The sequence below is a fragment of the Macaca fascicularis genome, chromosome 2 (assembly GCF_037993035.2).
Source record: "Macaca fascicularis isolate 582-1 chromosome 2, T2T-MFA8v1.1".
NCBI classification, from domain to species: domain Eukaryota; kingdom Metazoa; phylum Chordata; class Mammalia; order Primates; family Cercopithecidae; genus Macaca; species Macaca fascicularis.
The window spans coordinates 112982168-112996688 of NC_088376.1; the positions used below are offsets into that span (position 1 = coordinate 112982168).

The 14521-nt window shown below is 46.1% G+C and overlaps 1 protein-coding gene across 44 annotated transcripts in view; it reads left to right on the forward strand.

Moving 5' to 3' along the window:
• Positions 1-14521, forward strand: part of RBM6 (RNA binding motif protein 6) — a 124928-nt gene that overhangs the window by 7467 nt on the left and 102940 nt on the right. For all 44 annotated transcript variants that reach the window (XR_012431183.1, XR_012431181.1, XR_012431179.1 and 41 more), the window contains one exon: positions 14189-14298. Coding sequence is in view for 13 of the 44 variants with exons in the window: in XM_065540596.1 (XP_065396668.1) it covers positions 14255-14298 (44 nt within the window). In the remaining 31 variants the exon portion in view is untranslated. The remainder of the gene's footprint in view (positions 1-14188; positions 14299-14521) is intronic.

Genomic DNA, 14521 nt, shown 5'->3' on the forward strand with positions numbered 1-14521 from the left:
CTGGCCAATGTGATGAAACCCAGTCTCTACTAAAAATACAAAAAAATTAGCCAGGTGTTGTGGTGTGCACCTGTAGTCTCAGCTACTTGGGAGGCTGAGGCAGGAGGATCACTTGAACCCAGGAGGTGGAGGTTGTAGTGAGCCAAGATTGCGCCACTGTATTCCAGACTGGCGACAGAGGGAGACTGTGTCTCAAAAAAGAAAAAAGAAAAAAAAAAGAAGAATTGCTTGAACCCAGGAGCTAGAGGTTGCAGTGAGCTGAGATTGCACTATTGCACTCCAGCCTGGGCAACAGGGTGAGACTATTTACATACTCAATTTTTTTTTTTTTTTTTTTTTTTTTTGAGATGGAGTCTCACACTGTCACCCAGGCTGGAGTGCTGTGGCATGATCTCGGCTCACTGCAACATTCGCCTCCTGGATTCAAGCAATTTTCCTGCCTCAGGCTTTCAAGTAGCTGGGTTACAGGCACCTGCCACCATGCCTGGCTAATTTTTTGTATTTTTAGTAGAGATGGAGTTTCACTATGTTGGCCAGGCTGGTCTCAAATTCCTGACCTCGTGATTCGCTGGCCTCGGCCTCCCAAAGTGCTGGGACTACAAGTGTGAGCCACTGCACCCGATCCTACCCAAATATTTTACCATAATTATAAAATAATTTATTATTTTTATTTTTTCCTTTTAAATTCTTCAATCTTCTTTTGTTAATGCTCTGCTGAATCATAAAAAAATTATGAAATAAAAAGAATAGGTCTTGTTGATTCTTCTTTTTACTTACCTCCCCCTATTTACCCCATCTTACTTTATCAAAGAAAACATTTCATTTGAAACTTAACTGAAGTACATTCTCCCAGAGAGGAAAATCCTTCAGGACAACAATTTTTATTTTTATTTTTTTTGCTTGTTTTTTTGAGACCCAGTCTCATTGTGTCGCCGAGGCTGGAGTGCAGTGGCGCGATCTCAGCTCATTGCAGCTTCCACCTACTGGGTTCAAGCAATTCTGCCTCAGCCTGCCGAGTAGCTGGGACTACAGGCGCCTGCCACCATGCCCAGCGAATTTTTGTGTTTTTAGTAGAGACAGGGTTTTTACCATGTTGGCCAGGATGGTTTCAATCTCATGACCTTGTGATCTGCCCACTTTGGTCTCCCAAAGTGCTGGGTATACAGGTATGAGCCAAGGCGATCGGCCAATTTTTTGTATTTTTAGTAGAGACAAGGGTTCACCGTGTTCGCCAGGATGGTCTTGATCTCCTGACCTTGTGATCAGCCCACCTCTCAAACTGCTGGGCTTACAGGCCTGAGCCACCGTGCCCAGCCTTTTTATTTTTTAATTTTATTTTATTCTCAACCTCCTGGGTAGCTGGGATTACAGGCGCATACCACCACGCTCAGCTAATTTATGTATTTTTAGTAGAAATGGGGTTTCGCCATGTTGGCCATGCTGGTCTTGAATTCGTGGTCTCAAGTGTTATCTACCTGCCTCCGTCTCCTAAAGTGCTGAGACTACAGGCATGAGCCACTGCGCCCAGACTACACTTAAAATTTTCAAATTGAACGGCCGGGCGCGGTGGCTCAAGCCTGTAATCCCAGCACTTTGGGAGGCCGAGACGGGCGGATCACGAGGTCAGGAGATCGAGACCATCCTGGCTAACACGGTGAAACCCCGTCTCTACTAAAAAATACAAAAAACTAGCCGGGCGAGGTGGCGGGCGCCTGTAGTCCCAGCTACTCGGGAGGCTGAGGCAGGAGAATGGCGTAAACCCGGGAGGCGGAGCTTGCAGTGAGCCGAGATCGCGCCACTGCACTCCAGCCTGGGTGACAGAGCCAGACTCCGTCTCAAAAAAAAAAAAAAAAAAAAAAAAAAATTCAAATTGAGATCTTTTGGGGGGCAAGGGTGCTTCTTGCAGCCACTAATTCCAGCTCTTGAGTGCATATTAAAGTTGCTACTGTTTAAAAACTTGTAGTTGGATCCAGGGAGTGGGTAGGTGGTCAGAGTAACCCTTGCTTATTGGTGTCTCCTTGATGCTCTTAGCTGAATATCCTGTGTAGCCCACAACATTTACTTTGGGAAAAAGAATGAAAGGCAAAACATTAAAAATAGAATTACCATATGATCTAGCAATTTTACTTCTGGATATATATCCAAAATAATTGAAAACAAAGAAAAAGAAAAACAGAGTCTCGACGAGATATTTGTACCCATGTTCACAACAGCATTATTCACATTAGCTAAAATGTGGAAGCAACCCAACTATTCATTGATGGATGAATAGAAAAGGAAAATGTGGTATGTACATGTAACTGAAAATTATTCAGTGTTAAAAAGGAAGGTAATTCTGACATACTACAACATGGATGAACTTTGAGGACATTATGCTAAGTGAAATAAGCCAGTCATGTAAAAGACAAATACCATATAATTTCACTTATATGAGACACTTTGAGTAGTCAAAATCATAGAAACAAAATGGTTGTCAGGGATGGTGTGAGGGATGAATCAGCAGTTACTATTTCTTTTTTTTGTTTTTGTTTTTTGAGATGGGTTCTTGCTCTGTTGCCCAGGCTGGAGTGCAGTGGTATGATCTTGGCTTACTGCAACCTCCGCCTCCCAGGTGCAAGCAATCCTCCCACCTCAGCCTCCTCAGTAGCTGGGACTACAGGTATGTTCCACCTCGCCTGGCTAGTGTGTGTGTGTGTGTGTGTGTGTGTGGTGTGTGTGTATGTGTGCGTGTGTAGACAAGGTTTTGCCGTGTTGCCCAGGCTGGTCTCGAACTCCTGAGCTCAAGCAGTCCACCTTTTTCAACTTTCCAAAGTGCTGGGATTACAGACAAGGGCCACTGTGCCTGGCCTTTACTATATTTTATTTTATTTATTTATTATTTATTTATTTATTTTGAGATGAAGTCTTACTCTGTTGCCCAGGCTGGAGTGCAGTGGCGCAATCTTGGCTCACTGCATCCTCTGCCTCCCAAGTTCAAGTGATTCTCCTGCCTCAGCCTCAAGTTATTATTATTATTATTATTATTATTTTGTTTTCTTGAGACGGAGTCTCACCCTGTTGCCCAGGCTGGAATGCAGTGGCGCAAATTCAGCTTACTGCAACCTCCACCTCCTGGGTTCAAGTGATTCTCCTGCCTCAGCCTCCCCAGTAGCTGGGACTACAGGTGCCCACCACCACGCCTGGCTAATTTTTGTACTTTTAGTAGAGACGGGGTTTCACCATTTTGGTCAGGCTGGTCTTAATCTCCTGATCTTGTGGTCTGTCTGTCTCGGCCTCCCAAAGTACTGGGATTATAGGCGTGAGCCACCACGCCCTGCTTTATTATTATTATTATTTATTTTTATTTTTATTTTTTTGTCTGAGACGGAGTGTTGCTCTTTCACCCAGGCTAGAATGCAGTGGCACGATCTTGGCTCAGTACAGCCTCTGCCTCCCGGGTTCAAGTGATTCTCCTGCCTCAGCCTCCCAAGTATCTGGGACTACAGGTGCGTGCCACCGTGCCCAACTAATTTTTGTATTTTTAGTAGGGATGGGGTTTCACTGTGTTGGTCAGGATGGTCTCTATCTCTTTACCTCGTGATCCACCCGCCTTGGCCTCCCAAAGTGCTGGGATTACAGGCATGAGCCAGTGCGCCTAGCCCCAGTTTTTGTATTTTTAGTAGAGACGGGGTTTCAGCATGTAGGCCAGGCTGGTCTCAGACTCCTGACCTCAAGTGAGCTGCCCACTTCAGCCTCCTAAAGTGCTGGGATTACAGATGTGAGCACTGTGCCCAGCCCCTTTACTATGTTTTAAATTAGGTTACTTGTTTTTCTTTTTTTTTTTTTTTTGGAGACAGAGTCTTGTTGCCCAGGCTGCCAGGCTGGAGTACAATGGTGCCATCTCGACTCACCACAACCTCTGCCTTCCGGGTTCAAGCGATTCTCCTGCCTCAGCCTCCCGAGTAGCTGGGATTACAGGCATGCACCACCACGCCAGCTAATTTTGTATTTTTAGTAGAGACGGGGTTTCTCCATGTTGGTCAGGCTGGTCTCCAACTCCCGACCTCAGGTGATCCACCTGCCTCGGCCTCCCAAAGTGTTGGGATTACAGGCGTGAGCCACTGCGCCTGGCCTATTTTTCTTTTTGTTACTGAGTTGAAATCATTTTTTATATATTTTAGATACAAGTCACTTATCAAATATGTAATTTGCACAAATTTTCTCTCATTTAAACCAAAAAATTATACAGATGGGGGTTTTGCTGTGTTGCCCAGGTTGGTCTTGAACTCCTGGTCTCAAGTGATCCTCTGACCTTGGCCTCAAAAAGTGCTCTGATTATAGGCATGAGCCGATGTGCCCAGCTTACCTTTTTTTCTTTTCCTTTTTTTTTTTTTGAGACAGGGTCTTGCTCTGTTGCCCAGGCTGGAGTGCAGTGGTGCAATCATGGCTTACTGCAGGCTGAAACTCCCATGCTCAAGTGATCCTCCCATTTTAGCCTCCCAAGTAACTGGGACTATAGGGGCGTGCCATCACACCTTGCTAATTTTTTTTTTTTTTTTTTGAGATGGAGTCTTGCTCCGTCCTAGAATGGAGCAATCTTGGCTCACTGCAAACTCCACCTCCCAGGTTCAAGAGATTCTCCTCCCTCAGCCTCCTAAGTAGCTGGGACTACAGGCGTGTGCTACCACGCCCAGCTAATTTTTGTATTCTGAGTAGAGATAGGATTTCACCATGTTGGCCAGGCTGGTCTCGATCTCTTGACCTTGTGATCTGCCTGCCTTAGCCTCCCAAAGTGCTGGGATACCAGGTGTGAGCCACTGCACGCAGCCTTTTTTTTTTTTGAGACAGTCTCACTCTGTTGCCCAGGCTGTAGTGCAGTGACCCATTCTCGGCTCACTGCAACCTCTGCCTTCTGGGTTCAAGTGATCCTCCTGCCACAGCCTCCTGAGTAGCTGGGATTACAGGCATGTGCCACCACGCCTGGCTAATTTTTGTATTTTTAGAAGAGACAGGTTTCACCATGTTGGCCTACCTGGTCTTGAATTCCTGACCTCAGATGATCTGCCCGCATCAGCCTCCCAAAGTACTGGGCTTACAAGTGTGAGCCACCACGCCCAGCTGGACCTGGCTAATTAAAAAAAAAATTTTATAGGCTGGGCGGGGTGGCTCAGACCTGTAATCCTAGTATTCTGAGAGGTGGAGGCGGGGTAATCGCCTGAATCAGGAGTTTAAGACCAGCGCGGGCAACATGACAAAATCCTGTATCTACCAGAAATACACAAAAAAATTATCCGAGCATGGTCGTGCATGTTTGTAGTCCCAGCTACTGAGGAGGCTGAGGTGACAGAGTGAGATAAGGTCTCAGAAAAAAAAAAAAATTTGTAGAGACAAGGTCTCAGTATTTTGCCCAGGATGTTCTCAAACTTCAGGGCTCAAGCCATCCTTGTGCCTCAGCCTCCCAAAGTATTGGAATTACAGGTGTGAGCCACTGTGTCTGGCCTATGTATAGACTCTTAATTCTGTTTTCTTGGTCTGTATGTCTATACTATATCAGTGTCACACTGTCTTGATTACTGTAGCTTTGTGGTGAGTTTTGGAATTGGGAAGTGTCAGTCCTCTAACTTTGTTGTATATATTCTTTTTTTTTTTTTTTTTTGAGACGGAGTCTTGCTCTGTCGCCCAGGCTGGGGTGCAGTGGCCGGATCTCAGCTGACTGCAAGCTCCACCTCCCGGGTTTACGCCATTCTCCTGCCTCAGCCTCCTGAGTAGCTGGGACTACAGGCGCCCGCCACCTCGCCCGGCTAGTTTTTTGTATTTTTTAGTAGAGATGGGGTTTCACCGTGTTAGCCAGGATGGTCTCGATCTCCTGACCTCGTGATCCGCCCGTCTCGGCCTCCCAAAGTGCTGGGATTACAGGCTTGAGCCACCGCGCCCGGCCTGTTGTATATATTCTTTTCTGTTTTGCTCAGATATTACCGGGTTGCAAATATTTTGCACACTTTTTTTTTTTTTTTTTTTGAGATGGAGTCTTGCTTTGTCACCCAGGCTGGAGTGCGGTGGCGCGATCTTGGTGCACTGCAAGCTCTGCCTCCCAGGTTCACACCATTCTCCTGCCTCAGCCTCCCTAGCAGCTGGGACTACAGGCACACTCCGCCATGCCAGGCTAATTTTTTTGTATTTTTAGTAGAGACGGGGTTTCACCATGTTAGCCAGGATGATCTCGATATCCTGATCTTGTGATCCACCCGCCTTGGCCTCCCAAAGTGCTGGGATTACAGGCGTGCGCCACTGCGCCCCGCCTTGCACATGTTTTTAGAACTTAATACATAATAGCTTATCCTGTATCAATTAACATAACTACTTTATTTATTCTTAGAGTTGCATAGTGTTTTTTTTTTCCTTTTTGTTTTGAGACTGAGTCTCGCTCTGTTGCCCAGGCTGGAGTGCAGTGGTGTGATCTTGGCTTAAGCAACCTCTGCCTCCTGGGATCAAGCCTTGGGATCCTCCTACCTCAACCACTGCAGTATTTGGGACTACAGACACCTGCTACCACACCCAGTTAATTTTCGTATTTTTTGTAGATACAGGGTCTCTACTGATGTGCATTTACGCTTTATTTTATATATATATGTGTGTGTGTATATATATATGTGTGTATATATATAGAAACGAAGTTTTGCTCTTGTTGCCCAGGCTGGAGTGCAGTGGCATGATCTTGGCTCACTGCAACCTTTGCCTCCCAGGTTCAACCAATTCTCCTGCCTTAGCCTCCTGAGTAGCTGGGATTACAGGCGTGAGCCACTGCGCCCCGCCCAGCCCTGTTTTTAAAAAATGTATCCTAGGCTGGGTGCAGTGGCTTACGCCTGTAATCATAGCCCTTTGGGAGGCTGAGGCGGCTGGATCACCTGAGGTTTAGAGTTCGAGTCCAGCCTGGACAACATGGTGAAACCTTGTCTGTACTAAAAATACAAAAATTAGCTGGGTGTAGTGGCAGGCGCCTGTAATCTCAGCTTCTTGGGAGACTGAGGCAGGAGAATCGCTTGAACTCGAGAGACGGTGGTTGTAGTGAGCTGATATCGTGCCATTGCACTCCAGCCTGGGTGACAAGAGCAAAACTCTTGTCTCAAAAAAAAAAAAAAAAAAAATGTATATATATATTATATATATTCTACTAATATTTTGTGATTAGAGAGTTTAAACTATTTACATTTGAAGTAATTACTGATAAGTAGGGACTTTTGCCATTTTGCTACTACTGTTATATTTAGCTGATTGTTTTTTTGTAGTGAAATTTTTTTTTGTTGTTTTTTTTTGAGAGCGTGAGACTGTTGCCTAGGCTTTGGTGAGCAAAATAGTGCAGTGGCACAATCTCATCTCACTGCAACTCAGCTCAAGTGATCCTCCTGTCCCAGTCTCCTGAGTAGCTGATACTGCAAGTGTGCCACCACCATGCCTGGCTAATTTTTGTATTTTTTGTAGAGATAGGGTTTTGCCATGTTGCCTAGGCTGGTCTCGAACTGGGCTCAAAAAATCTACCTGCCTTAACCTTCCAAAACGTTGGGATTACAGGCATTAGCCACTTTCCGCCCCCAACCCTCATCCCTTCTTTTTTTTTTTTTTTCCTTGAGTCGGAGTTTCTCTCTTGTTACCCAGGCTGGAGTGCAATGGTGCGATTTCAGCTCACCGCAAACTCTGCCTCCCGGGTTCAGGCATTCTCCTGCCTCTGCCTCCCAAGTAGCTGGGATTACAGGCATGCACCATGAAGCCCGGCTCATTTTGTATTTTTAGTAGAGATGGGGTTTCTCTATGTTGGTCAGGCTGCTCTTGAACTCCCGACCTCAGGTGATCTGCCCGCCTTGGCCTCCCAAAGTGCTGGGATTACAGTCGTGAGCCGTCACGCCTGACTCACCCTTTTAAAATTTTTATTATCTTTTTTTTCTTTTTAAGAGACAAGGTCTTGCTGTGTTGCCCAGGTTAGAGTACAGTGGTGAGATCATAGCTCACTGGAGCCTTGGACTCCTGGGCTCAAGTAATCCTCCCGCTTCATTCTTCCCAAGTAACTGGAACTGCAGGCATACACCACCTGCCTTTTTTTTTTTTTTTTTAATTTTTCATAGAGATGGGGTCTCACTATATTGCCTAGACTGGTCTCAAACTCAAGCAACTGGCTTCCTGAAGTGCTGGGATTACAGATGTTAGCCACTGGCCTGTAGTGAAAATGTTTTGACTCTCTTCTCATTTTCTTTCTTTTCTTTTTTTTTAAAGTAGAGATAGGGTCTCAGTATATGGCCCAAGGTGGTTTCAGACTCCTGAGCCCAAGCAATCCTCTCACCTCGGCCCGCCAGTGCTTGTCATGCTAGGATGACAAGCATGAGCCACTGTGCCTAGCCTCTTCTCATTTTCTTTTTTTCTTTTTAGTGCATAAGGAGGCAACCTCATTTTCTTATGTGTGTATTCTAAAGATATATTTGCAGTTACCATGGGAATTACACTTAACATCTCAGTTATAATCTAATTTGAATTTATACTAACTTAAGTTCCATAGTATACAAATCTCTGCTCCTATCCAGCTCCTTTCTCTTCCCTTTTCTGTTAAGTCATGGATTACATCTTTGTAAATTGTATCTCAGTAACCTAGATTAATAATTTTTTATGCATCTGTCTTTTAGATCACATTGAAAATGAAAAGCAGGAGTTACAAGCAAAATTGCAATAATGCTAGTTTTTACAGTTGCCCCTGTATTTGCCTTTACCAGAGATCTTTCTTTTCTTTCTTTTTTTTTTTTTTTTTTTTTTTTTTTGAGATGGAGTCTCGCTCTTTCACCCAGGTTGGAGTGCAATGAATGGCATGTGCGATCTCAGCTGACTGCAACCTCTGCCTCCTGGATTCAAAAGATTCTCTTGCCTCAGGCTCCTGAGTAGCTGGGACTGTAGTTGTATGCCTCTACACCTGGCTGATTTTTGTATTTTTAGTAGAGACGGGGTTTTGCCATGTTGGCCAGGCTGGTCTTGAACTCCTGACCTCAGGTGATCCACCTGCCTCGGCCTCCTTAAGTGCTGGGATTACAGGTGTGAGCCACCATACCCGGCCGAGATCTTTATTTCTTCACATAGCTTCATGTCTAGCTTTTTAAAATTCATTCTGGGCCAGGCGCGGTGGCTCACGCCTGTAATCCCAGCACTTTGGGAGGCTGAGGTGGGCAGATCACGAGGTCAGGAGATCGAGACCTTCCTGGTTAACACAGTGAAACCCCATCTCTACTAACAATACAAAAATTAGCTGGGTGTGGTGGTGGGCGCCTGTAGTCCCAGCTACTCAGAAGCCTGAGGCAGGAGAATGGTGTGAACCGGGAAGGCAGAGCTTGCAGTGAGCCGAGATCGCGCCACTGCACTCCAGTCTGGGTGACAGAGTGAGACTCCATCTCAAAAAAAATTAAAAAGGCCGGGCGCAGTGGCTGAAGCTTGTAATCCCAGCACTTTGGGAGGCTGAGACGGGCGGATCACGAGGTCAGGAGATTGAGACTACCCTGGCTAACATGGTGAAACCCCATCTCTACAAAAAATACAAAAAACTAGCCGGGTGCCCGCCTGTAGTCCCAGCTACTCTGGAGGCTGAGGCAGGAGAATGGCGTAAACCTGGGAGGCGGAGCTTGCAGTGAGCTGAGATCCGGCCACTGCACTCCAGCCTGGGCGATAGAGCGAAACTCTGTCTCAAAAAAAAAAAAAAAAAAAAAAAAATTAAAAAAATTCATTTTGAAGAATTCCGTTTTTTTTTTTTTCTAAAAACAAAAAAACGGAGTCTCACTCTGTTGCCCCGGCTGGAGTGCCGAGTGCTGTGGCATGATCTCAGCTCACTGCAACTTGTGCCCCCCCAGTTGAAGTGATTCTCCTGCCTCAGCCTCCTGAGTAACCCGGGATTACAGGCGCCTGCCACCGCACCTGGCTAATTTTTGTATTTTTAGTAGAGGCGGGTGTCACCATCTTGGCCAGGCTGGTCTTGAACTCCTGACGTTGTGATCCATCCACCTCGGCCTCGCAAAGTGCTGGGATTACAGGTGTGAGTCACCGCGCCTGGACTGAAGAATTACCTTTTAGCATTTCTTACAGGGTCTGTATAGTGGTAATGAACCTCCCTCAGCTTTTGTTTATCTGAGAATGTCTTGATTTTTTTCCTTTTTTTTTTTGAGACAGAGTCTTGCTCTGTCACCCAGGCTGGAGTGCAGTGGTGTGCTCTTGGCTCATTGAAAGCTCCGCCTCCCGGGTTCACTCCATTCTTCTGGGTTCAAGCCATTCTCCTACCTCAGCCTCCCGAGTAGCTAGGACTACAGGCGCCCCTCATCACACCCAGCTAATTTTTTTTTTTTTTTTTTTGTATTTTTAGTAGAGACGGGGTTTCACTGTGTTAGCCAGGATGGCCTCGATCACCTGACCTCGTGATCCACCCGCCTTGGCCTCCCAAATTGCTGGGATTACAGGTGTGAGCCTCCATGCCTGGCCAATGTTTTTCCTTATTTTTTTGAAGGACAGTTTAGCCATATACAGAATTCTTGGTTGGCAATTTATATTTAGGGTTTTTTTTTTTTTTTAGATGGAGTCTTGCTCTGTTGCCCAGGCTGGAGTGCAGTGGCATGACCTCGGCTCACTGCAACCTCTGCCTCCAGGGTTCAAGTCATTCTCCTGCCTCAGCCTCCCAAGTAGCTGGGACTACAGGTGCTCGCCACTATGCCCGGCTAATTTTTTGTATTTTTAGTAGAGACGGGATGTCACCATGTTGACCAGGCTGGTCTCGAACTCTTGACCTCAAGTGATCCACCCACCTCAGCCTCCCAAAGTGCAGGGATTACAGGCATGAGCCACTGCGCCCTGCCTAGGTCTTATATGATCATACATTTTGCCTTGGCATTCATATGGCTTTCTGAATTTCCCCATATACATGTTGCTTTGGAATGTCCTAATTTGCCGAAGAATTTCACCTCAACTTCTGTGGGCATCTATCTGTAATCTCTTGCCCCAAGTGCCTGTTAGTCTGTAGTCTGCTTTGCAGCTTTCATTAGCAATACCTGCTGCTTTCTCTGCCTGAATTTTGTGTTAGGTTGAAATAGAAGCATGCACCTTATGTGTGTCCTTCAAATACCCCCCGAGACAGGGTAGAACAGATATGTACGATAATTTGCAAATAAGGTCTGCTTTGCTCTTTGAGGGAGGAGCTGGGAATTGGGCTTCTTCTGCTTTAAGACAAAAACCACTGCCATGCTGGAAAGGGGGTAGGGCAAGGGTGAATAAAAACACTACAAAACTTTCCTTCTGTTTTGAAGATGGCTTTTTCTTGATTGGATATTTGCTTGTAAACCTTGGACTCTTTTCTAAAACTCAGTCACAGTTGGTTCAGACAGTTACTGCTTGTTTTTCTGATGTTTCTATGGAGGAATGAGACCTTGAAACTTCCTAGTCTGCCATTTTGATGACCTATGGGCTGTCTTTTTACTCTCTTGATAGTGTCCTTTGATACACAGAAGTCTTTAATTTTGATGAAGTCCGTTTATCTACTTTTTCTTTTAAAGTTCCTTGTGCTTTAGGGGTCATATTTAAGAAATCATTGCCAAATCCAAGGTCATAAAGATTTGCCTCTTTTTCAGTAGCTATAACAAAGGTCCTGGAAATAACTTCTCATCTTGACTTGAGGTATATGTCTGTCTTCAAAGCAATGACTGTGGTGAGGGTGATAGATTATTCTGATTGGTCATGCTGGATGGTGTCCGATCAGGTCTGAGACAGTGGGGTTGATACTACAATGCCGTTTCCAAAAAGGAAGGGCTAATGAGCGCTAGAAAAATCAGTAAATACTTACTTCATTTAGTAAATGTGAAGCATTCATAGTTCATTGAAAAGTTTGTGGTGCCCAGAATACTTTTTTTTTTTTTTTTTTTTTTGAGACAGTCTCACTCTGTTTCCTGAGCTGGAATGCAGTGGTGTGATCTTGGCTCACTGCAGCCTCAACCTCCCGGGTTCAAGCGATCCTCCCACTTCAGCCTTCCAGGAAGCGGGGACTACACATAGTCACCATGCCTGGCTAATGTTTGTGGTGTTTTTTTTTTTTTTTTTTTTTGTTTTTTTTTTTTGTTTTTTTGAGACGGAGTCTCGCTCTGTCACCCAGGCTGGAGTGCAGTGGCCGGATCTCAGCTCACTGCAAGCTCCTCCTCTCGGGTTCACGCCATTCTCCTGCCTCAGCCTCCCGAGTAGCTGGGACTACAGGCACCCGCCACTTCGCCCGGCTAGTTTTTTGTATTTTTTAGTAGAGACGGGGTTTCACCGTATTAGCCAGGATGATCTCGATCTCCTGACCTCATGATCCGCCCGTCTCGGCCTCCCAAAGTGCTGGGATTACAGGCTTGAGCCACCGCGCCCGGCCTGTTTTTTTTTTTTTTAAAGATGAAGTCTCGCTCTGTCGCCCAGGCTGGAGTGCAGTGACATGATCTTGGCTGACTGTAGCCTCCGCCTCCGGGGTTCAAGCATTTCTCCTGCCTCGGCCTCCTGTGTAGCTGAGATTATAGGTGCCTGCTACCACACCTGGCTAATTTTTGTATTATTATTATTTTTTAATTGAAACGGAGTCTCGCTCTGTCCCCCAGGCTGGAGTGCAGTGGCACGATCTTGGCTCACTGCAAGCTCCTCCTCCCGGGTTCATGCCATTCTCCTGCCTCAGCCTCCTGAGTTGCTGGGACTATAGGTGCCTGCCACCGTGCCCGGCTAATTTTTTGTATTTTTGTAGAGACAGGGTTTCACCGTGTTAGCCAGGATGATCTCGATCTCCTGACCTCGTGATCCACCCACCTCCACCTCCCAAAGTGCTGGGATTACAGGCATGAGCCACCACGCCCGGCCAATTTTTGTATTTTTAGTAGAGATGAGAGTTCATCATGTTGCTTAGGCTAGTCTCAAACTCCTGACCTCAAGTGAGCCACTTGCCTCAGCCTCCCAAAGTTCTGGTAATTTCTGTATTTTTTGTAGAGATGGGGTTTTGCCATGTTGCCCAGGCTGGTCTCAAACTCCTTGGCTCAAGTGGTCTGCCTGCCTTGGCCTCCCACAGTGTTGAGGTACAGGAATGAGCCACCGTGCCCGACCCCAGAGTACACATTTTAATTAAAAATGTATTTTTCTGGCTGGGCACAGTGGCTCACGCCTGTAATTCCAGCACTTTGGGAGGCTGAGGTGGGTGGATCACGAGGTCAGGAGTTCGAGATCAGCCTGGCCAATATGGTGAAACCCCGTCTCTACTAAAAATATAAAAATTAGCCGGGCATGGTGGCACATGCCTGTAGTCCCAGCTACTCAGGAGGCTGAGGCAGAAGAATCACTTGAACCTGGGAGGCAGTGGTTGCGGTAGGCCGAGATCATGCCACTGGACCCAGCCTGGGCAACAGAGAGAGACACTGTCTCAAAAAAAAAAAAAAAAAAAAAAGTATTTTTATTATTATAAATTTATTATATAAATGTTTAAAAGTGACTTCCAGCTGGGTGCGGTGGCTCATGCCTGTAATCCTAGCACTTTGGGAGGCCGAGGTGGGCGGATTACTTGAGCTCAGGAGTTTGAGACCAGCCTCGGTAACACGGTGAAAACCCATCTCTATTAAAATACAAAAAAATTAGCTGGGCGGGCCGGCGTGTGCCTGCAGCTACTCGGGAGGCTGAGGCAGGAGAATTGCCTGAACCTGGAGGTTGCAGTGGGCTGAGATCGCACTGTTGCACTCTAGCCTGGGCAACAGAGCGAGACTCCATCTCTTAAAAAAAAAAGAGGCCGGGCGCGGTGGCTCAAGCCTGTAATCCCAGCACTTTGGGAGGCCGAGACGGGCGGATCACGAGGTCAGGAGATCGAGACCATCCCGGCTAACACGGTGAAACCCCGTCTCTACTAAAAAAAATACAAAAAACTAGCCGGGCGAGGTGGCGGGCGCCTGTAGTCCCAGCTACTCGGGAGGCTGAGGCAGGAGAATGGCGTAAACCTGGGAGGCGGAACTTGCAGTGAGCCTAGATCCGGCCACTGCACTCCAGCCGGGGCGACAGAGGGAGACTCCGTCTCGAAAAAAAAGAAACAAAAGACCTTCAGAGTTATTGCTGTTGATGTGGTCCCTGATAAACCAAGCAGTGGGAAACTAGTTTAGCTTTTAGTTCACATTCTAAAATACTAATTTTTGTGGTTTATTTTGTACAGGTACTGCTATAACCAGAATTTGGTAGAAAAAGGATCTACTCATTGGGGCCCTCTTGATAAAAAGAGATGTGGGGGGATTCTCGACCTGCAAACAGAACTGGACCTTTTCGGTAAGTTCTGAAATTTTAATATTGAAATTGCCAGTGTTTTAATTATAAATATGTAACATTTTGGGCTACTATAAATGCAGATGATTTCTCTGTGGAGAAATAGTTTTTGGTTTTTTAAAAACAGAAACTTGACCGGGCGCGGTGGCTCACGCCTGTAATCCCAGCACTTTGGGAGGCTGAGGCGGGCAGATCACGAGGTCAGGAGATCGAGACCATCCTGGCT